General features: G+C 37.8%; 4 protein-coding genes across 7 annotated transcripts; 3 read left to right on the plus strand and 1 right to left on the minus strand.

Annotated features, from left to right (window-relative positions):
• Window positions 1-963: 963 nt before the first annotated feature.
• LOC120012174 lies at window positions 964-2,620 on the plus strand. The gene is made up of 3 exons (XM_038863474.1): window positions 964-1,215; window positions 1,362-1,735; window positions 1,867-2,620. Exons 1-3 carry the CDS (start codon window positions 1,092-1,094, stop codon window positions 2,437-2,439), a joined length of 1,071 nt encoding a protein of 356 aa, XP_038719402.1. The 5' UTR covers window positions 964-1,091; the 3' UTR covers window positions 2,440-2,620.
• Window positions 2,621-4,549: 1,929 nt separating this feature from the next.
• LOC120012279 (nuclear pore complex protein Nup153) lies at window positions 4,550-9,012 on the plus strand. Of its 4 annotated transcripts, XM_038863621.1 has the most exons (8): window positions 4,550-4,784; window positions 5,891-6,276; window positions 6,378-6,408; window positions 6,976-7,049; window positions 7,138-7,325; window positions 7,599-7,679; window positions 8,460-8,554; window positions 8,873-9,012. In XM_038863621.1, the coding sequence occupies exons 1-7, from the start codon at window positions 4,619-4,621 to the stop codon at window positions 8,521-8,523; spliced, it is 990 nt and encodes a 329-aa protein (XP_038719549.1). In that variant the 5' UTR covers window positions 4,550-4,618; the 3' UTR covers window positions 8,524-8,554; window positions 8,873-9,012. The 4 variants fall into 4 exon arrangements, with proteins under 4 accessions (XP_038719549.1, XP_038719547.1, XP_038719550.1 ...); XM_038863619.1 differs by lacking the exon at window positions 8,873-9,012 and having other exon boundaries at window positions 8,460-8,781; XM_038863622.1 differs by lacking the exon at window positions 8,873-9,012 and having other exon boundaries at window positions 7,150-7,325; window positions 8,460-8,781.
• An 898-nt stretch (window positions 9,013-9,910) lies between these two features.
• LOC120012278 (RNA demethylase ALKBH9B-like) lies at window positions 9,911-13,910 on the plus strand. Its single transcript, XM_038863618.1, has 6 exons — window positions 9,911-10,237; window positions 10,659-11,270; window positions 12,120-12,205; window positions 12,433-12,743; window positions 12,877-12,948; window positions 13,035-13,910. The coding sequence occupies exons 1-6, from the start codon at window positions 10,057-10,059 to the stop codon at window positions 13,324-13,326; spliced, it is 1,554 nt and encodes a 517-aa protein (XP_038719546.1). The 5' UTR covers window positions 9,911-10,056; the 3' UTR covers window positions 13,327-13,910.
• A 2,672-nt stretch (window positions 13,911-16,582) lies between these two features.
• LOC120012601 (protein WUSCHEL-like) lies at window positions 16,583-17,754 on the minus strand. The gene is made up of 3 exons (XM_038864039.1): window positions 17,367-17,754; window positions 17,156-17,259; window positions 16,583-16,999 (listed from the first exon to the last, which is right to left on the minus strand). Exons 1-3 carry the CDS (start codon window positions 17,752-17,754, stop codon window positions 16,583-16,585), a joined length of 909 nt encoding a protein of 302 aa, XP_038719967.1.
• Window positions 17,755-22,935: the final 5,181 nt, after the last annotated feature.

Genomic DNA, 22,935 nt, shown 5'->3' on the forward strand with positions numbered 1-22,935 from the left:
CACCTAGTTTGATTAGTAGCGGGAATGGAACAAAAACGGGAAAATAATAGGAATGGGAACAATAATTCAATCAAATCCTATGTTTGGTTGCTCAATGAATTGTAACAGGAACTCTGTGTTTCAATGTTAATATGATTCTGGGCAGGAACGGAATTTTAAGTTCATAGGGGAGAGCTGAGAATGTGAAGTTCCTGTGTACAAATGAACTTTGCAATTCCATTCCCATGAAAGCTAGCAACCAAACATCGAAATTACCACCAAGAACGGAATACATGGTTCCATTCCCGCCTAAACCATGCAACCAAACACGCTATAAGCGAGCGTGGCTAAACTTCAGTTCCATATATTTAGGTAACATTACCTCCATTAAATCTACCTCTTGAATTATCTTCCGTTTGAAACAAATCAAATCTTTTTTTGCCGGAAAAAAAAAATTACGGTGACATAAAAGGATTTCACAATAACAATCATTAGATCATTTGAAATAGATCTGACGGTTGTAATTTTACTTGATAAAATTTTTTAATTTTCAATTTGGGATTGAAATCAAAGACTATGCAAAAATTATAAGGTATCAGAAATGGTTCTCAATATCGAATTTATTAAATCACCCAAAAAAGGGGAAATAAATCTGGTATATATATTTGCAAACCCATTAATCGTGTGATTTTTTGAAAGTTTTATGCAAATTCCAATATCAAAAAATAAAATAAAAAAGGAAAAGATTTTCAAATAGTATTTATATAAGGCCTAAATAGGTAAGGTAATAGGCCCAAATGGTGAAGGGCTTGATTTAGTAAACCCGTTTAATCAAAAGCCCAAATTCAATGGACACGCACTATTCAAACAAAAAATCCGCAACGGCTAGTTTCTGGGGACGGGGGCTCCAACGGTCATATTTTTGTTCAAATCTCGTTGGCAAACAACTCTTTATAAGCACCCTTTTCTATGCCTTTCCAACATCTACTTTGTATTCGCTTTCCTTCTCTCTAAACTCTGCATCGCCGATAAGCTTCCGTACACAAACAGTTTGTTTTACGGTGACCCATCAGAGAAAACCCTTTGCCGGTGATTTTATTGAATTGATTTCAATGGAGACTCCATCGTCAACCAGAAGAATCACAAGGTCACAAGCAAGGGCACAGGCTTTGACCACCCTTAACAGCGGCACCAACAACAACAGCGAGAATAACGACAGTAACCTTCATTTCTCAAGTGAGTCGTCTTTTGTTTTGTTTGAATTCTTTCGTGCAGTCTTTGATTTTAAATTTTTAAATATTCAAAGATTTGTGATTCTTTTTCTCGAAGTTTTTTAATGGGTTTTGATTAAATCATCTATCTTGTTTGTGATGTTGTTTCAGGGAAGTTGGAATCTGAATATGAGAGTGCTTTATCAAAATCAAGAACAAGAAATTCGAAACAACAGCAGCAGCAAGATCGGTCTGCGCTATTTGACATGACCAACGATTCGCCGATCGTTGGGCTTGCAACGGCGAGCTTGGAAACCCCATCTTCTGCCATTGCGAAGCAGAAGAGCAACAGAGCCAAGGCTGCTCTGACTCCTGGATCTGGAGAGGCCCTGCTCAGGGGTCAGGTCAAGACTCTGTTGCAGAGAGTGGAAGAAGAACAATTGAAGATCCCAAATCTCTCTGAATCTGGAGATGAAGTCAACAGCAACGGAATGGCCTCCATCACACCCTTACCAGTTATTGAAGAACAACTGAAGATCTGTCAGGTTTGTTCTTTGATGTTTTGACAATTCTTGTCGCTTTTTTATCATTCTTTTGTAAGTAATTTTGAATCTTGACGATTTGATTTTCAATGCTTGGTATATGTGGGTGTTGAAATTGTTGTATATATTGGCAGGTGGATGCTGATATTGTTTCTGGATCCAACCCAGAAAGTCTTGAATCTCAAAAGAGTCTAAACAGGTCTCTACTGTTGGATTTCTCAGAGAAATCTGAAATCACAGACTCATCAGACTGCTCCTCTGTGGTTACTGACCAAGGAGGACTAGGAGGAGGAAGTGTTTGCACAGACAAGTCATCCATGGATGACTGCAATACCTCAGTGTGGTCTATTCAGGTCAACGCAAGTAGTACTCATGATGAAGAGGAGGAAGAAATGATTGAACAAGAAGATGATGATTTCTACTACCACAACGACAATGAAGAAGAGGAGGAAGTGCAGGAAGAAGGAGAAGATGGAGGATTGCTTGATGCACTGTGTGAAGGTATAAGCAAGATAAGTGTGGCTGACAAGTTCAGTGGAAAGCACACTAGGTTTGTGTACAACAGTGATGATGATGAGATTGTTGACAAGTATGAAGAAGAAGAAGAAGAAGAAGAAGGTGCCTCTCCCAGTGTGCTTCGCTTGAAGGGCTTGCCAACTCCTAAAGGAAAGCACCTGCGATTCCTTATCGAGGGAGATGATAACTGAAGGGAAGTTCTTTGAAGAAAGTTTATTGGTTTTAGTTTTACATGCAATTGTTACTTGGTCTATTTGTCTCTTTGGACTTATGGGGTGAGTCCTTTTTACATTCATTTATGGAAATTACAAGCTGCAATCACAGATCAAGTGGTTGAGCAATTTTACAATAAAATAATGCCTTCATTTTGAAATGATTCAAGAGAGCATTTTTTTCTTAAAAATGAATAAAGAACAAGCATACCAAACAAACTCCTCTAATTTGTCTTTGACTTCGTTAAGCCTTCACATGGTTACATGGGCGTTACATAATTTTTAATGCACCTATTAAACCTATTATATACACTTTTCTTATTGTTCATAAACTTTATGCATCAAATGTTCTTCCATCACCAAGAACAATGAAGACCCAGAAGAACATGAAGAACCATCTATGCATTCCAAGACCACGGAGAGGCAACCCAACCACCACCACCAAGAACCACCGTCTCTCGCCAGCGACCTTGATAGAGCGCGCTTCCGCGAGATGGTGTTTCGATTAATCATGCTCTCTGCGCTGTCCAAGGCCACCGACTCATCCTCCTCCTCCACCATCAGATCACCCTTAAGAAGATCGTATTACCCTGCTGATGCAGATCACCACAGAGAAGCTTTCGCGGACTGCATCGACTTCATCAAGAAGAAATCGGTGATGGACGATGATCATTTCCAGTACTAGTAATATCATTACAATTTCATTTCTAAGGCTGTGTTTGGATGATTGATTTATATATAGTGTTTGTATATAGGTCGAGTAAACTCATGTGTATGCCTGATTGTTATACATGGAGGAAGATAAGAGATTAATTACTGTATTTAGCTTTCCCTCATTTTCTACTTTTTATTCCATGCTTGTCTTCATGAGTTGTAATATTGATTTCTACACATGATCTCTCATGATCGTTTGCCTACCTACTTTATTTTCCACTGTCAGCCTTAACACATTGGTTTTCTAATTTGGTGAATCTGTTCTAGACAACCACTTGACGATAATTTAGTTGGTTATTTCACTAAACTTAAGATGTACAGAATTTCGATTCTAGACCGACATCACTATTTTCAAGTAATCTACGTTGGGCCTAGATTGAACTAACATGTTGGCCGAGTTTTGATACCTGTCTTTCTAAAGCCTTAGACTTTTGTCAAGGAGAGCTTTAGTCACATCCCACTTTTTATTAAACACACCCATGTTAATAGCAACCCAATCTTTTTTTTAATTTTATTAATGACCCCAAAAATACATAAAAATATCAAACATTTTATAAATGCACCCTATGTCCAAAACAGAGCCAAAAAACAGAGGAATTAGTTCTCAACCGATTGAACCCAAGGTCTAATTTGGTACATCTGCGAAGATTGTCCACCTTTGCAAACTTGTTTCGACTAAGATCAAGTTTCACAAAAAAAAAATGTAAAAAAAGTAAAACCACAAAGTTAACGGCCACCATATAAGCATAGCGCTTGAAAGAGTAGTTAATAATGCCGAATGGACTTGACAAAGAAGAAAGGACTTCCTAACAAACAGCACGCAGAGGCAGAGAGAGACCAGAGTTCCCAAAATTTCATAATCCCCTTCATTTCCATAACCCCCTCTTCAAACAAAATCAAAAGTGATTGAACCCCAAATACAAGGAATCATTTCAAAAGTAGAAAGTTAAGAATAGATAGAAATAAAAGGAATGAGCGAGCTTACAGTAGAATTGTGGCAAATAATCTTCTCCATGGTGTGCCTTAATTCAAGTAAACCTTGGCAGTAGAGTGGACAAATCGCAGCCTCTGAGCTCGAGCACCCTCAAGGTCCGAGCTATAAGCGCCGAAGTTGCTCGAGTTCGCGGTGCTCCGAGACTAAAGCTCTCCCTTTGTCAATGGTATATGGGCCCTTACGTTGGGCTGGAACTTGTAGGTTAAGGTGGATGTAGGAGGCCCGTTAATTGGGCTCGGATTGATTGCTTCACATCACCGCGAAAAGCCTCATCTAACGGGCCCCGGAAGCTTGGGCACAATGACGAGATTGCCCCTTATTGCCCGAGAGAACGCAGACCAAAACAGCTCAGGCGGACATACCTCTGGAAGCTACAAGCGAGAAAGGCATAGAAAGAGCTAAACTCTCTCCGTTCATCTAGTTTGTAAAGCAAAGAAAGAGAGAGAAGCGATGGGAGAAGGAAGAGAAGGAGACTGGGAGTGCAGTGGATGCAAGAACAGGAACTACGCTTTCAGATCGTTTTGCAATAGATGCAAGCAACCTCGTCTTCTCGTCGACACCAAAACACCCGCCGACTCGAAATGGCTTCCACGTATCGGCGACTGGATATGCACCGGTTAGCTACCTCCACCTCCTTCCTCTCAGCTATATATATTAATGCATACCATGATTTATCATTGACTCAATTTCGACTTATTGTTTTTCACTGGAAACTTGTATTTTTTTTTAATATGTTCTATTGGGGTTTTAGGGTTTATTAGGGATTTGGAGAATGTCTCGATGAGACCATGGATTTGGATTTAGGGTTAACAATTACCGTTTTCTAGTGATAGGTGTATGTATGTTAATTACGGCAATTGATTAGTTTGTTCTTAATATGGTGCTGTCGGTGTTTTAGGATATGACTTTTTGAAATGGAACAGCCGGAGCTAATATGGTCTGTGTTTGTAGCTATTGGTCGTAATTTGTGGAATTAAAAGAAGAAGTGAAATGCCCAATTTGTTGATTCGAAGCACCCAAAACCGAAGGATTTACCCACTAATTTTGATGGGTTTCTATTGATGCTTCAAGCCTTCTAGGATTAGGCGTCATTTGAAAACTTGAATATGATGGTGCAGAATAATGTTTCAGTTGAATATCATGAAACTGTTGGAGCGCATTGAAAGATGGCTATATGTCTTTGTTGAAGGAGATATTAGGTTGTGATAAACTGCTATACATTTTTTTGTAGTATATATGGTATCCATTGGAATACCTTGCCTATGAAATATGAATATAAGATACTCATTTTCATGGTTCATTTCTTCTGTAAAATGTATCTGACTGTCCCCTTGCTGATTGTTTAAATTGCTATAACTTTGTATATGCTTTAACTGAATGTTTTCAATGTAATTGGTAAACATCACTGGGAGTTGGGTAAATATTTGGTTGGTTTGGAGTTTATAGAACATTTAAGCCTATATCCTTGAGATGTTAATCATCTTTATTGATTGAAATTTATAGTGTAAACATGTTCTTGTTTGTGTTATGACTTGCATATTCATGTGCATTTCTTGTTTCCAAATTGAGATGAAGAATCTGCTATCAATTAGGTTGAGTGGTTTGTGTTTTTTGTATGTGTATTTTGGTGCGGGATGGGCTGGTTGGTGTGCGTATACTTGGCTTCTTTTGCATCTTCGTGGCTGCGTTGTGGGTTGCGTGTGTTTGGCAATGGATCACTAGGTTGCACTAACAACAATTATGCATCAAGAGAAAAGTGCAAAAAGTGTGGGCAACCAAAGGAGCTAGCGGCAATGCCAGCAATTGCAATGCCTGGGGTGCTTCCAACTCATTCACATTATTTTGTCAGGGCCCCAGGAGAAAAGATGAATTTTGGGTTATTAGGCAGCAGTGTTCTCTCGCAGACATTTCCCTCAAGTTCAAGTTGGTCTGGAGGAATAGCTGACAAGTATGGAGTCCAGCCAACTTCTTGGCCGTTGGCTGGTAGTCATAGTTCTGGACCTCCATATGATAATCCTAAAAATCAGCCCCTTTCAGTTCCAAAAGGGTGGCGGAGTGGCGACTGGATATGCCACTGTGGCTTCCATAACTACTCTTCACGGGAACAGGTGTTTGAACGTTATCTTCTTCTTTTTTTTTGCCCATTTGAACAAAGATTATACAGATTTTCGGTAATCATTATGTGGCTGATATGCCTTTTGTTTTTCAGTGCAAAAACTGCGACGCTTCTATGCCACCAGGTACAATCTCATTAATTATGGCATAGCAATAATTTTTTTCCTAGCGTGTAACTCCTAATTTACTGTTTGTGCTGCTCAAGAATGACCAGAAAATAAATTTATTAAATTTATTATTTCACATGAAGATATCTCTGATTTTTTTGTTGATTCACCATTGGACCTCAAGTAGTATGCTTTGCTTTGTACTTCTTGTGTTTATATATATTTCTTCATCCATGTTTCGTTTATTTTAAAATTTGAAATAATCTGTCCTAGTTTCTGTCTTTAGTTGTTGAAATCAGTGAATGAATCATGTATATGAGGTTTCTTCTTGACTGACATCCTGGTCCCCGACTCATTTACACGAGTCAAGGGGCTTATATTTTATGAATTTGCACTATTGCTATCTGCTCATTAGTCCTTGCAGGTTTCTCATGTTTATAGTTTAATGTCATAATATTACGTTTTCTTCTTCCTACATCTGGTGTATATCTTTGGCCATCAGGATCTAATTCCTTTATCTTTAACTGATTATTATCTTCTTTGTGCTTTTTTTCTTGCTAATTTTTTTCGTTGCTGGGCGTAAAGCACACGGAACAAAGCGGTTAGCATCTGAAGAGTTAATTCAAGAATGGGATAGCAAGAGATTGAATTTAGGAAATGTAAGCGGTTGTCATCTGGTTAATTTTTTTTCCAATCATCTTGTATATTTTGGTCAAAAAATTTGCATCGCCTTCTTTTAATACACAGACAAATGGGCAGCTCGAATCATATCTGGGATATGAACAGATGGTGGGAGCTACCAGCGAACCCAAAACTAGTTTTTATACTCCCTATGGACCCTATCCCAGTGCGAGCAGATCAGGTGTGGCTCCAAATTGGCAAGCACCGATGCAGTTTCCATTTCAGGCAACAGCACCTACTCTCCTTGGAAAAGGGTAATTATTGATCAAGTTACCAGTTTTACATATACATAGCAAGCTTTTTCACCTTATTGATAAAATTTTAGGGATTATGCTAAAGAACTGGCCACCTTATGCATACGATGGGTGTTTGATGCTGTACAATGGAGATTGGAACTGAGAATCAGTTTATTGCTGCGTATAGCTTGGAATGATATAATGAACTAATGGTCATGAGTTTTATGTCCAGCACACTTGCAAATGCTCATGTGCTCAAGAATCTGATTCTTAATCTTTTAATGTTAGCAGGGCAAAGCAATGGCGTAATGGAGATTGGATGTGCACAAATTGCAACAATCACAATTATGCATCTCGATCACAATGCAATAGGTTAGTATATAGATTGTTTCCCAGATTTAACGTTGACATTTATAGGATTGTGCTCCCTTGTAATTCCCAAATCATGGAATTTCTTTTCTTGCCATATTTGAAGATTTAAATATAACAATTCAAAAGTTCCCTCCTTCCTAACTTTGTGTCATGGCATGATGCAAGCCATTAGATTTGAGTTTTGCGTAATTTAAGAATTGCATGAAGCTCGATCTGATGTGGTTATGCTGAAAATGTTATCTGACTGTTATGTGCATCTTCCCGTCTCTTTTATGAGAATCGTATACCCATTTAAAGTATAGGCATCTCAATTCTGAAGTAATTTGCTGTCATTAAGAAAGAACGACACTAGTATTGAAATCTGATTCGATAAGCCACACGGCCCACACCCCTCTTTTCCACCATTATTTACACGCATGAGGATTCATTTGGCTGTTCTTATCCAGTCCTCCGTAAGAAGGAATGTATCGCACCATACACAGACATGAAAACTGTTCCTTCATTTCCTACACACATTGTTATTAGAGCTGTTATACTTTTTTGCAATGTCGTATGCTTTTGTTTGGTCATGCTACAGCACACACAGCCACTTTGCGGTGGACATAGACTATTTGGCCTTGTTATTGTGTACTCTACTTCGGATATTTGGATAAATGAATGTATGTATCTTAATTGAACCCTTAATAAAGGGGGTTTTTGTGGGCTCTTGATGGGGTTGATGCAGGTCAAGTTAATTTGTTACATTAGTAAGTTGACTAAATGTTGGAGGTTTCTCTGTAGGTGTAAAACTCATAAAGAAGTGGTTACGGAGCCAGTGGCAGCTCAGCCGGTCGATGCTGTTTAGTTGCAAATTTGTGGAGGTTCGATTGCTATAGGTTCAACTTCTTCTTGCTTAGATTCTGTATCAGTTTTTAACTATGTAGTTTCATGGTGTTGAAATGAAGAAGAATGTTACGTTCTTATATCATAGACTGAAATTCTAGGAAACAGTGGCAAATCCCAATGAATGTAATGAACAGCTAATCAGTTTTTGTTTAGTAAAGAAGATCATGGGAGTAGGTCATGTTTGCTGCCACTTTGTGTTGAGAGCTTCCTTCGTTTATTGATCTTATGTAAATTCTGATTTCTAAGTCAGCTTCCTTTCTTTCCCTCTCTCTGTTCTATGTTGATTTGACTAACAAATTGTGTAGCAGGTTTGCTGAATTCTATAAGCAACCTGGCCTGCTGTGTCTCGATTGGGAGCTGTCCACAAAGCAATTTGGTTGTGAACTAGAGATCAATAATCCAAAACTTCTGCCAACTACGAGTGGAGGGAAAAAAGAGAGGAGAGAAGTAAATGCATCTCCTGCGTTGTTTGTAAAGTGTAAACCTTTGAACATGGACGTGGGAGCCAGGGCAGGAGTCTCCATCTGGTACAGACTGCGTGAAGGCCCCACGAACCGAAACATGGAAGTGTAGGCTAACTTGTTAAGCTAGAAGAGCAGTCCTTTCTCCCGTGTAGAGCTCCGTTCCCTTCTCTGCAACACTCGTGTCGGAGGCAAAGCTTGGGCCTTCATGGCTTGTCCAACCTTAGCACCATCCTTCATCTGCTGTCTTCGCTTCCTCGAACCTCATCTAAACCGTATTCCCGCAGTAGTGTTGGCTTTGTAGATGGTGGAACTGGTATTGGTGATGACGCATCATTGCCTGCAGTGTCTCTGCTACTACTATTGCTGTTTTTTTACTGTTTGTGGAAATTATTCTAAGACATCTCCGTGGCCTTACGTGATAGAAGCAATAATGTCATAGCTGTTGTCGTTGAGGCCTTTCTCGGTGAGATGAGAAGAGCCTGGGCGATGGAGGACGTTGGTGTCCATTGCTTGATTCATATCGCTCACAAGCATTAGCTTAAGAGATTGAACTGAACGGGTGGATGTAAACTTTCTTCCGTTTTTATCATCGAAGGGTGTAAGTATTTGGTGTGGAAGTGGAAGCACCTAATTAACCATAGGCTAATGGTAAATCCCTCTAGGATCAAACCGTTTGGATCCGTCGATTCCTTAAGGGAAACAATATCCTTTGTGATCATGCTCAATTTATTTTGTCGTAAAACTCGATCTTAGACTCATATTGAATGTCCATGTTCATGTCTATGTGGTTTTTGTCTAAAAAAACACATTTTTGTGTGATGACTGAAAGGCCCGTGGGTTTATAGCTGGGCTTGGGCCTTTTATTGGGCTTTACTCTACTCCGGTTTAGTGGTCGTCGGTTGGCTATCGGAGTCCAAATTCGGAAATTCCAGTTGCTTTGGTTTGCCTGCCCTTTTTGGCTGGTTTTGTGTGAACCAGCGACCAGTCGACTACCGAATCTACTCGCCAACAACCGAGTCGACCCAGCCATGTCCGTGACAGGCGATCTTGATCAGGTCAGAAAGGAAGACCCTTTCCTCATGCACTACCAGCCATCAGACCTCCGTGTCGCATCGGAGTTCTTGACGAGGTGGCGCCCCTTCCTCTCCAGAGATCTCTGTCATATGTGCAATCAAATCTTCTCCGACCGCATCCGTTCTCTCGACCCAGGTGACCAGAATTTCAATTACTCGTAGTGCTCTCTGTTTTAGATTTTGTTTGTTAAGCGAGAAAGTTCATTTGTTCAGGCAAGGTGATTTTGATCATTGCTTGCATGTTTTTGTATTTTTGCATCTTTCTCATATTTGCGTTTTGATGCTCATATACGAGTCTGGACATATGAAATTTATATTTAGCTAGCGACCAAAAGACCGGAAAAGCACTGTCGTTTACTTTTAGTGGAAGGTTATGTTTTTGCTTCGTAAACTGTATTTGATCTATGTTTTTTATGCCTGCAGTTTTATGTTAGTTAGGATATCTTGTTGGGAAGTCTGTTTCTTGGTTGGAATTTATTTTCCTAATATGGGGTTATCAAATATATTTGTAATTGGATAGGAAGTTTTAACGATGTAATTTTTTGACGTTATTGTAGAAGTTGATGGTGAAGCAGAAGCTTTGCATTCAGATAAGAGTTTAACATCTTTGTCTCGTAATGATGAGGAATCAGAAGAGACCAAAGAAAATTCTGAGGATAACTGTGACACACATTCGCAAGGTAGTTGCAGAGATGGGGATGATACTAATTCATTGGGTAGTGCGAAAGATAGGGCAAATGGGTGCTGTGAACCCCACTTGGAAGCTTCTAGTAGTGGGTTAACCTCAGTATCACCTTTTGTTGACACAACCCTAAGTCCTCGAATATCTTGGGCTGACATGGCACAGGAAGATGAGCTTGAAGAAGATGAAGAGGAAGAGTCTGAATTGAATAAGCGAGTGGTTAATATGAGTCCTTTAAGTGGAGACTTGACAGTGACGAAAGTTATTGAAAAGCCTAAGCTTTCTAGGGATCAGAGAGAGTACATTCGATTCATGAATGTGAAAAGGAAGAAAGATTTTATTTGCTTGGAGAGAGTTAAAGGGAAGATTGTTAACATTCTTCAGGGGCTTGAACTTCACAATGGCGTTTTTAGTGCTGCAGAGCAGAAAAGAATAGTTGAACAAATTTATGCCCTTGAGGAGAAGGGCAAAAGGGGGGAATTGAAAGGTTAGTGGGTCTATCTATTTTTTTAATGTGATTTTGTATATTTCATTCCCTAATGAGAATATCCTATTTTCTGCGTTATATTTTGATTGTGTTCGGTCAATTATCAACGATCAGTTTAGTTCTCTAGTTCATGTGGAAACAATGAAGCATGATACATGCTGAGAATTTCTATTTATTTATGTGGAGGATATTTTAACCAATGAATATGCGACTGATGTCCTGAATCACGGATCATCTTGCTCTATTTCTTGTATAAATGGCTCATTCTACTGTGCAAGATACTGTCTGTTGGGTGATGGCTTCCTATCATTTCTGTGCATCATAAGTTATTGAATTCACTTAGATCTTAAGCCTCGTTGTCCCTTTGAGTCTTTGTGACAGTTGTCAATTGTGGATTGAGGTGTTTTTTTGTTTTTGTTTTTCCCGCTCTGTTACTCTCTTTTTTTGCTTCTCAAGTATGGCAAATATGCCTTGTGAGAGTGATGTAATTCTTCTTCTTCTTATATGTCTTTTAGCTTTGACTGTTGATTAATGCTGTTTTCTCTTCTTGATAATCTTTGTGAACTATCTGTCATAGTCTCATTACTTGGTTTTGGCATCTGAAGAAATTTCCTCTGTTTGTTGTAATGAAATTCATTTGCTCTGATTTTTCCAATTAGTACTTTAAGCTACTTCGTACTAGTGTAAATTTGAGGATATATAGATTGGATTTATGCTGATCATAACTTTGTAGAATTATGTATGTACACTTCCGTATCTTGGCATGCAGCTCTTAGGGAAATGCTTGTCGTTTTTGTTTAACCTGTCAGGGGGAGGACTCTACTCATGCTTGCCTGAATTTTCTTGCAGAGCGGACTTATTCAACACCCAAGAAGTGGATGAGGGGGAAAGGGGGTGTAACCATGCAGTTTGGTTGTTGTTACAATTATGCCACTGTAGGTTCTCTCGACTGTTTTTCCAATAGTTTCTTTGCGTGATATTTTCTTGTATATTAGTTAGATCCGCAATTGGCTGTTGGTAGGTGAGTGCACCGTCATTACTCATTTGTGATCTTCATGTTGCTTGTTGAATCTAAGTTGTCTGACCATTATGTGGTGATTGGATGACAATAAGGTTTATAATAAGGGATGCAAAGCTTACAATTTGAATATGATGGTGTCAGGATAAAATGGGCAACCCTCCAGGCATTCTCCAAAAAGAAACAGTAGACCCTTTGCCTTCTCTCTTTAAGGTTATCGTTAGAAGGTTGATCATGTGGCATGTTCTTCCTCCAAGCTGTGTACCTGACAGTTGCATTGTGAACATCTATGAAGAAGGGAATTGCATACCTCCTCACGTTGACAACCATGATTTTGTCCGACCCTTCTGCACTGTGTCATTTCTTGGCGAGTGCAATATTGTATTTGGGTCGAACTTAAAGATTTTGGATGCAGGAGAGTTTGCTGGCTCAATTGCTATTCCCCTTCCTGTGGGGTACGTATTATTTTTTACCAACTTACTTACATTCCGCTGATCTTTGTAGTTGCCTTGTGTATTTCCTCATGTTTCTTACTGCACCATGTTGCTGCAATTCAAGGCCTTAAAGTTGGCATTTGTTCTTTTCTAGGTCTGTTCTTGTTTTAAATGGAAATGGGGCTGATGTGGCCAAGCATTGTGTTCCTGCAGTTTCCACAAAGAGGTACCAAGGCAAAATTTATTATATTTCTATAACTTGGTTGTGACAGCAGTTGGTAAAATGACTTCTGTTTATTTACTATGTCATAGAATATCAATCACGTTCAGAAAAATGGATGAATCAAAGAGGCCAATTGGGTTTGTTCCAGAACCTGATTTGCAAGGGATTCGGCCATTATCATATGAAACAGATGAAGTGAAGAGGTTTGATTCTCCTAAGTCTGACAGCCGTATTAAAAGGCAGCCTTTTAGAAGAGAGGGTGAGGTAAAAGGCAGAGGACATTCTCAGAGAAGTTATGCCCAATCAGAGCCACATTACTCGACTCGGACAAGACAAGGGCCTATTTATAAGGGAAGGTCTAGGATGAATCCTGACAACTGATGAGAGCTAATGAGTGTATAAGTTCGGGGGATACACTTGTTATTGGCCCGTCTGTTCTTCAATATCCACGCAGCTATGTTCGATTGTGGATCTGAAATGGTATTTGAAGCAAGTATTTTCTTGTGAAGTTTCTCTCAACTAATGTAGAGGGGTTATTTTATTTGTGTACATGATTATAGGTGTGTCAAAGGTTTCATAATGACTGGTGATGCATATGAGTAGAAGTTGGTTTCAGTTTGCCAAAAGGGGTAGCTAAGAATGATTTTTTGCTATTTTTGCTGAATTGTTGGTGGGTTCTTGTTTGATTAGTGATTAACGAGGTTATACTGGCTTGAATCACAGATGGAACCCAATTACTTTGAATTCTGTAGCTTTAGACTGCTCGTCTGATGGGTTTGTTTCTTGGAGATGCTGAGCTGCACATTGACTGTACCGGCATGGTATCCATTTGCTGTATCATATTGAGTTTTTCCACCCTTTTTCCTCAAATTATATTTCTACTGTAATATTTGTGAAAATTACAAGAACTTGAGTATTCATTGTTACATTATAAATACAGGCTTCCCTTATGATTTTCTGATCAAGCTCTTAGTTGTGAACTGTGACTTTTGACTATTGGATGAATGCTCTTTTTTTCTCTCTCCATATTTCTGTGAATTTTTACTGCAGAGAAGAAGAATTTTCAAAAGAGGCTGTGATGAAACAAAAATGCTAAGGCCGGTGTTTTTTTTGTCTTAGCTATCCCAAGTGATAGAGATGGACAAATGTTGAGATACGTACATGATGAATGTGAAAATTGTGGGATTCATACGAAATCATGAGCGTCAATCTCAACATTTGTGATAGTCGGGGTAAGAAATGACCCAAATGATTCATATGAAATCATGTACGTCAATCTCAACATTTGAGATGGTCAGGACAAAAAACACACTGGGTTTCACAACACTGTTTGTGATGAAAATAGCATGAAAATTCACCAAGGAAAAGCCTTTACATCCCATTTTGACAAAATTGGTTCAGAAGCATGATGCATGCAATACTCCACATTACTGGTCTTGGACATTACGTGCTTGAGAGTCTTCAAAAGCTTTAGCGATTTTCTTGGATCTTCAACTGAATATATATATCCACAAGTCATGAACAGGAAGAAGTATTGTCTATACTTTCCTTATTAGGACATGTTTGCTCTTCCTTCCTTGAAATTTCTCAATGCCTTCAACGGCAGGGGACTCACCATCCTCACTACAGAAGAGTGACAAAATGTCAACCCAAATAAAGTAAATGCATCCATCCCATATCTTTCTGATGGAGACCTTCTCAACCTTCAAGGCCTACCGCCTACTCATGAAGAAGACACTTACACAAGATAGCAGCAATGGCAATAAATACATTTGACTTCAATTTGTTGAGCGTCTTTATATGCATCACCACTTTTGTTCTGTTTTGTGCTATTTTCAGCAGCCTAATCGAGAGAAGCTTCATCAAAAAATTTTATTTGACGACAGGATGAGTTAGGTTAAAGTCCAGTGTTTGGGCACAAGGATACTGAATACAGTGTTTGATTCCAGAGATATTGACTACTATACCATCACCCAAAAACACCTAATTACATTTTTATTGAAATCCCACTTCCTAAACCTTTTAATTAAAACAGAGACAACCCTAAATAGAACTAGGCCCAGCCCCAGTAGGCCCATATCAACGATCTATTGACAACTTTTCATTCCCATAAATCATCTAAATATACTGTACTTTAGTACTTACGATGCGGGTTCAAACTTCAAAATATATACTCTCCGTATATTATGCAGCAATAATAATAATAAAGGACTGCCGATTTTCACTTCTAAATACACACACAATATATATATAGCAATAATAATAATAAAATACATAATTTACGTACTCAAAATATGCATAACTTTTTAAGTATGTGGATGAGTGAAATGACAAGTGGAGCCCATTGATTTGGGTCCCATATGTTTCAAATCAACGGTGAAAACATAAGCGCGTAAATTATGTGCGCATATGAGAATTCCTCTATGTATACACACAGATATATATGTATATGTTTTTAATTTGTGCATAGGGACTCATGTCTTCCACGAGGCATCTCATGATTGTATTCCTTTTCCTCGAACTGATTTTGTAGGGGTTGCTCATCCCCGAGTCTGTAGTTCTAATTAGTTATTTTCTTCCCAAAAAAAAAGTACTCACATATAGACCAAGGGAGTAGTAGCCAGTTGGAAAGAGTTGCCATTCTTAAAGAAATTGCCGATTCAAAGTTCCATTAAATGTAAGATTTACTCATATTTCGTATGCATAGAAGATTGTCGGCTGGTACTCTATTGGGGTTGTGGTGATTGAATCACTCTTTGGATGGTATTTATGACTCAAATTCAACATTTCACAACAAATAACTACTCTCATAGGCGATACTGGCACCATGCTCATCTTCATTAAAATAATAGTCACATATGGTATCCATTATAATCACTTGGGTGATAACTTAGTGATGAATCTTTCTAGGGTTAAATCATATGGACTTGTAAGATTTTGAGTTCGATTATCACTGGGACCAATACCCTAGTAATCACGCATTGGGCTTTGGCTCAACTCTTATCATGTCGTCAGGTGAAAAACTTCTATATGCACGAGTTTAACGATTTGAGTTTAGACCAATATTAAAAGTTGAAAGGGCAAACTTGTTTAAAAAAAAAAGTAACCACAAGTCCCTCTAACCCTCTTAAAAGGGAATCTGGGGCTCCGCAATTTGTCTAAAATTTTAAAATATACAATTTGAATTTAATAGTTTAGGAGGTGTGTCACATCATCATACCAGATATATATATATTTTTTTATTTTTAAAAATTTGTCTTATTTTGTCCGGATGTGAATCGTAAAATTTAGGGAATTCCATATCCCCAAATCTCTCAAAACGTCCCACCTAAAATCTCTTTGTAGAGAAACACAAGCTAACGCACATCCTAGCGCGTGAGATTGATAGCCGTCCGATCCTGATAATGTTCTTGTTGACTGCAGACTTCATGCATATAATTGATACTTCCAGTCTGAGAAAGTGACGTTCATTAATCCACGAAATTTAGCTAATTAATCAAATAAACACTTGTACATATTTAGTTCAATAGACGACACGTGGCAACTTTTACTCTTAACTTTTAATAAAACATGCACAATTACCCTAATTAAATACATCGTCTATAAACTCGGGCAAACGAAGAAGCAAGACTGGAATTTAATCCGGTGATATTCCGGTGTAGGAGTTGAGGCTGAGCTCCAACGAAGCACGGCCAGTACCGTCACCAGACGGATACCAGTTGGTGTAATACTGGCCGTGAGAGTAGTACTTGTTGTTGTGGCAGAAGCCATTGATGTCCTCACTGTGGATAGGGAACAAAGGGAGGGTTTCAATCTCTGGTGCAGTTTCCTCTTCCTCTTCCTCCTCCTCTTCTTCTTCTCCATGTTCTTCAAGGGTTAAGTCAATTAACCTTCTCTTCTGATGATCAAAGAGAGTAGTAGTTGCAGTAATGTAGGGTTGTGAATAATTATAAGCATGATAATCTCCCTGACCAACAAATCCAAAGTTCTGACTTCTTGTTCCACCAGCTGCAATGTCATGACTCCCTCCTCCTCCAGCTGATGTCGAGCATCCCTGCTTTAAGAAATATAAATATATGTATATATATGTATAAATAGTTGGTTAGTTAGTTATATAGAAATATTAACTCTCATGTTGTTTTCTTAGAAATTTGGACAAAAATGGTTGATTTGTTCTTGAACCCAGAAGGAGATGATACCCATAACTTGCCTTAAAAGTCTTCTCCAAGGTCATGGAGCCATAGCCATAGTTCCCCATCTGTCCAACAGAGCCAAACCCATCACCTGAAGGAGGAGATATTGCAGAAGAAAACCCTGCAGTAGTGACAAATATATACTTGACATAGAATAACATGCAATAATCGAAAAACCCACAAAAAATAAGAACAAAAATTTGAAAATAGAGTAGAAAGAGACAACACCAGAGGTAGAAGAAATGTTGTTTTGATCAGGTTTCCAAGTATTGAGACCAGTAGTGGAAGCTTTTTGCATGGGATATAGAATATGATCAGTAGAAGTGAATCTTTTCTTCTGTCTTTCACGAGCTTTGTGGTTCTGAAACCAATAAAACACATTCTTCCCTTCAATCTTACCGTACTGTCTGAGTCTAGCTGAGATCCTCTGTATCTGCTCTGCGCTTGGAGACCTAACTCCATTGTTGTAATAAAGGTCTTTCAAGATTCTTATTTGCTCAGTTGTGGGTGTCCACCTAGTACTACTCTGCCTGCAAAGATAGCTTGATGAAGATCCTCCAACTCCTCTGCCACCACTACTATCTTGATCATTTTGTTGTTGTTGTTGGGGGTCCATGACACAAAACAGAGAGAATTGAAGGTTGAGATTTGGAGATATGAAGGGTGTGGTTGGTTGAGGATTATAAAAAGGGAGAGGATCAGAGAAATATCTGAGAGAGAAGGACTGGTGAAGTTGACAGAGAGAGATGAGAAAGGGGAAGGGACAAAAGAGGGCTTAGAAAGCTGGAGAGGGTAACAGAGGATTTTAATTACTTGGATCAAAAGGCATGACGACGTATGTGTATATATGGTTAATTATGACACCTTTTCACACTTGCAGATAGAAAAAAGAGAGAATCATGTAGAAAATGAGACATATGAGATGATATGTTTGGATTGAAAGAGAGAGAAAAAAAAAGAAGAGGGCTTGTGAGAAAAATGTGAATGAATGAATGAATATGCCATTAACTTTTGATTCTTAGAGTTGGTTTTTTTTTTTCTCCTTTTTTTGGGGATCTTCTTTTAATGGAGATATTGTCATATTCTTTTGGTACAATTTGTACTTTCTCCTATTGCTAAATGAGACGTTTTTAGATTGAAATAAAGAATAATGAATGAAATAAAAATTTTGATTCTTTAGAGTTGTGTTTGTCTCCGACCGCAGTCTATCAGTTCTGTTGTCCAAACCTGTTAATCTCTTCACCAAAGTCCACCCACACTCTTGTTTCTAAACTCAATTTGGTTTTTGTCGATCCACTTTGAGTTTGAGGGGATGTTACCTTATATTTATATTAGGTTAACTTAAGATTGTGTCATGTACAAATTTCTTAGGCAATTATACGAAATAAACATACTATTTCTACAGTTTTTCTGAGTTCTTCTTTTAATGGGGATATGGTCTTTTAGCACAGAATTTTGTACTTACTAGTTTAGTTGTGAGTGTGTGGATGGGCAATAGTGTGAAAAATGTTCAATATTTCCTTTTAAGCTATGACTTGCATAGCTAGTAGTAGTAGTAGTAGTGTCATCTTTCTGTCTCAAATCTTTTCACTATTATCATCAGTGTTTTCTCTAGTTTTCTCAATTGCTTTGATTACACTATATATCCTAATAGCTCATATACATGATCCTCTGAAAATTTTGCAGAATCATCGGGTTGAGAAAGTGATAGTGATAGTAACAAGCTCATTGCAATAGAAAGGAACAAGTTTTGTATATATTAGTCACCTTTGAGTAGTCGTCTTCAATCCCGAAAAGGTAGTTTCTTTTCGAACCATCTACAATTTCTCTTGAATTTTAGAATATAGAATTCTCGTCTCATGGCTCGTATGATGCCATGCCATTGACTGACATTGTATTAGAACTCGACATAGATGGAAATCACATCCAAGTAAATCCCTTGAGCTGTTTGATATGGTCATTTAGTCAAAAATGGTTTATGTAAGCATGGAATGCTTGTCTAATCGAAGTTCAAATCCATCAAATTGTTGGACCAAGACTTAGTGTCTAGGTCAACATTGTGTTTTTGATGATTGTCTATGATTGTATACTAAAATGTGTGTGAGCATGCGTGACTTGAACATATCCTAAAATGCTAGAAAACAATGCTTAAATGGTTATTTGGTTAATTGTTTAATATCTTAATTGTGCATATACACTTAAATGAAGGCTTATGCATATCTCTATGAGAATTTGATATCTATATATTTTTGAGATAGTGCTGGAAATTAAGTTTTGAAAACAAACATACATGGACTAAGTTAGGGCATTAATCTTCTAATGATCATAATTTATCTTGCTTAGGTCCTAATGACTCGAAACTTGAACCACATGCACATGAAGGTCTAATATATGTTCTAGGACTATAATCATGAGAAATTAAGTGCATCACATATATATTTGATCATATGCTTAAATTCCGCCAAAACTAGGTTTTACCTAATTTTGTGCATATGTGTTCTTTGTGAACGTGGTGAACCAAATGAACTCCGATTTAAATGAAATTTAGTGTGCATCTTAGTTTCATCACTATGAACATATTTGACACAGTAAAGTTCAAGAGAAAATGTCATTTACACTGAGTTTGCAAAATGACATTAAATTTACACTTAGAATTTATCGGTTTCACTATTAGTGACCTATTTGTTTGGTTGAGTGACCAAACGATTTCCGATTGTTATGAAATTTTACATGGACATTCTAATACATATAAATGATTTATCATGCAGTAATTTGAATTTTCTGGGTTGTTTTTCTAATGTAATTAACCTATGCGTTCTATATGAAACTCTTTGAGCTTACATGCAATTGGGGAGTTCTACCTCCTATTTCCTTGTAGGTTAATCATCATTGTGGTCTCATATGACTCAGAATTCAGTATGCTCAAGTGAATTGAAGTCCGGTTTTCAAGTATGAGCTTGGATCTCAACACATATGTTCATCAACCTTCCACTAAGGCATTTTGATTGATGATTGGAATTAACCTTGGGGCTGTATAATATGGATATATTGGTGCTGCCAAATTCAGAGTTTGAAGTCAAGATTCAGACATGGACATTAAATGTTACACAAGGTGTCCGATTTAAGCAATATATGCCACATGAAGACATTTGTGCATGAAGGCTATACGGACCAAGTATATGAAGTCTAGAGCAGTTGAAATTAATTGATTTAATGTTCTAGAAGATGTCTCAAGCTTTGGAAAATGTCTCTACACATTTGAAATCAAGAGACCAAGCTTGCTTAAAGATTGGAGGGAATGTTAAAGAGCTCATTTGAATTCAAGAGAGATACATGTTTAAATTTGCTTAGCTATGAAGTTGCCAACAAGGTCTTTTCAAGATTGTTATTGCAAGCACGTGTGAAGGGTCAGCCTTGCTATTGGGACATGTTTGGTCACGTGAAGGATCTCTTGTCTTCATCAAACAAGATCTTGCACATGCTTCCTTTATTGAGGTCAATGATCAGATTTTTGTGACAAGACAATTGATGAAGCTAAAGGACAAATGCAATGGTTGAAATTTGTAAGAGATGAGGAAGTATATTTTTGTAACCAGACAAGACTTAGATTATGAAGATATTCTTGAAGACTACAAGCTCCAACGGTACACTAATCTATGGTCGAGATTGAATTGTTTTGAATTATAAATGGATCAGATTACAACAAGACTTGAAGGGTCAAGATGACCATTTAAAGGTGAATCCAATGGTTGTGCATAAGACAACATTCTTGCTTGCAATTTTTGACTTAAAAGAAGATCTTACTTGATTTTTGGAGTCAAAGATGGCTGCAAGTTGCTACATATTTTGCAGGCAATCGTTGGAGATACCAAGGCCAAGATTTGGTGCAAGTTTGATCAAATGGTCAAAGATGGCTGTAAGTGCACATGACAACTCAAATCTTGCAAAGCTAGACTTGGAAAATGATGCAAGTGCAACGGCTACATATTGTAAGGTCAAGATTTAATGATCTATTCATTCAATGGCCGAGATATGCACATGTAATTGAAGGTCAAGATTTGAAGATGGAAAAAGATCCAATGGTGGAAATCACAAGAGCTTGGTAAATTATGAAGAGGGGTTCCTCCTCATTCCAACGTGGTGAAGCCAAAACTATATTGAAGAAATTCTTGCTTTCAAAGCTTTCAAGCTAGTTCGTGTCATGGAATCGAAGCTTCTACCCAAGCCACTCTAAAGGCTTCCTCACTATTTTGCTTTTGCAAAGAGGGAGTGCTTCTCATTTGGCTTCTGATTTTCAGATTCGAAAATCCTCATTATTCTTCATTTTCTATCCAACCCGTGAGGTGATATTGTGATTCTTGAGTGTTCCTCAACCCCATTGCTTAGTGCAGACCTTGAGTGAACCATTTATACCGAACACTTGTAAAAGTCCCTTCATTGGGCAAAAACCTTGTTGAGGTTGAGTTTAAGGGAGTGCTTGAAACCCTTGGTTGTAAAGTTTGAAGATTGTCTTAAAATCTTCAGTTTTAAGAGTGACCTAAAAACCCTTGTGAGTTTTGTGGAGCTCTTGAGAAAACCACATCCTTAGTGGAGGTTGGAAAATCCTAGGTTGGTGAACCTAGGTAGTAGACGTAGGAGAAGGATCTCCGAACTACTATAAATCGTTGTGTCAAATTTTCTTGATTGCATTGTTTGCTTGTTGATTGACTAAGTGTTTAATTGCTTCCTAAACTATTTTGGTCATTGCAAAACCTTGCATTAAAACTGATTTTCTGCCCTTGTGTGCTGATCATTTGCTTGAGGTTGTTAATTGCATTAGTGGAGGTTTCTCTAAACCATTAGGACAAGTGTTTTGAATTGCAGAATTTTTTGGACCCTAATCTGTCCGTGAATAGAAGACTGCCTTAGAGTTTGAATTTTAATCCGAATTTTTGATATAGTATTCATTAGGGTGTTATGATACTGCATACCAAATTTCATTGAATTCTGACTTGATTTGCTAGGTGAAATTTGAGTTGTAAAATCTGTGCGCAGTGTGTTTTTTGAAAAATCTGTTTTTTTGCAATTCCTTGATTATTTGATAATTAATCATTCACCATATTGTATTACATCTTGCATTGGAATGAATATTGATTAGGATAATCATTAGAGTCCAAATTTGTGTACTAATTGTTAATTGACATTGATTTCCTTTTAAATTATAAAAAGAGTTTCCCATCGGAATTTGGGGACACAATTCACCCCCCCCTCTTGTGTTAAGTATGATCCATCACAAATATGTTGCATACAATATGTATACTATTGAATTATTTCTCTTATAGACAAGGAATAAATTTATATTGGTACGGTAGTAGAATCAGATTCGAGAGCTCTATAATTCTCCAGGGTCTACAATTCGTATCCAACGATTTGTGAGTTGTGTCACATCACTCTGTTAGATTTGAGAGTCTGTTGAATTGTAGAGTTACTGGAACGAGTAGAATTATACTCTGTAACTTGAAGCAGGACACTGAGAAAATAGATCAAAATCAAAACAATGGGGATAGAGAGAGAGAGAGAGAGAAAAGACTAAACTAGTAAAGGTTAATGCTTAGAGAATTTGACTGTCACCTCCATGTGTGCAGTCCAAGCACGCCCCCCAAGACAAATGTAAAGTGATTAAAACAAGAGAGGAATTGTCATGGTTTCTGGATCTTCTGATGATTAGGTACAAGAAACATAAACAACATTCATTCACTAAACAAAGCCAAATCCAACAATTAATTAATGCTCTACTGCTAATGCACCTAGGACATCT

This window comes from Tripterygium wilfordii, chromosome 13 (assembly GCF_013401445.1).
Source record: "Tripterygium wilfordii isolate XIE 37 chromosome 13, ASM1340144v1, whole genome shotgun sequence".
Classification (NCBI taxonomy): Eukaryota; Viridiplantae; Streptophyta; class Magnoliopsida; order Celastrales; family Celastraceae; genus Tripterygium; species Tripterygium wilfordii.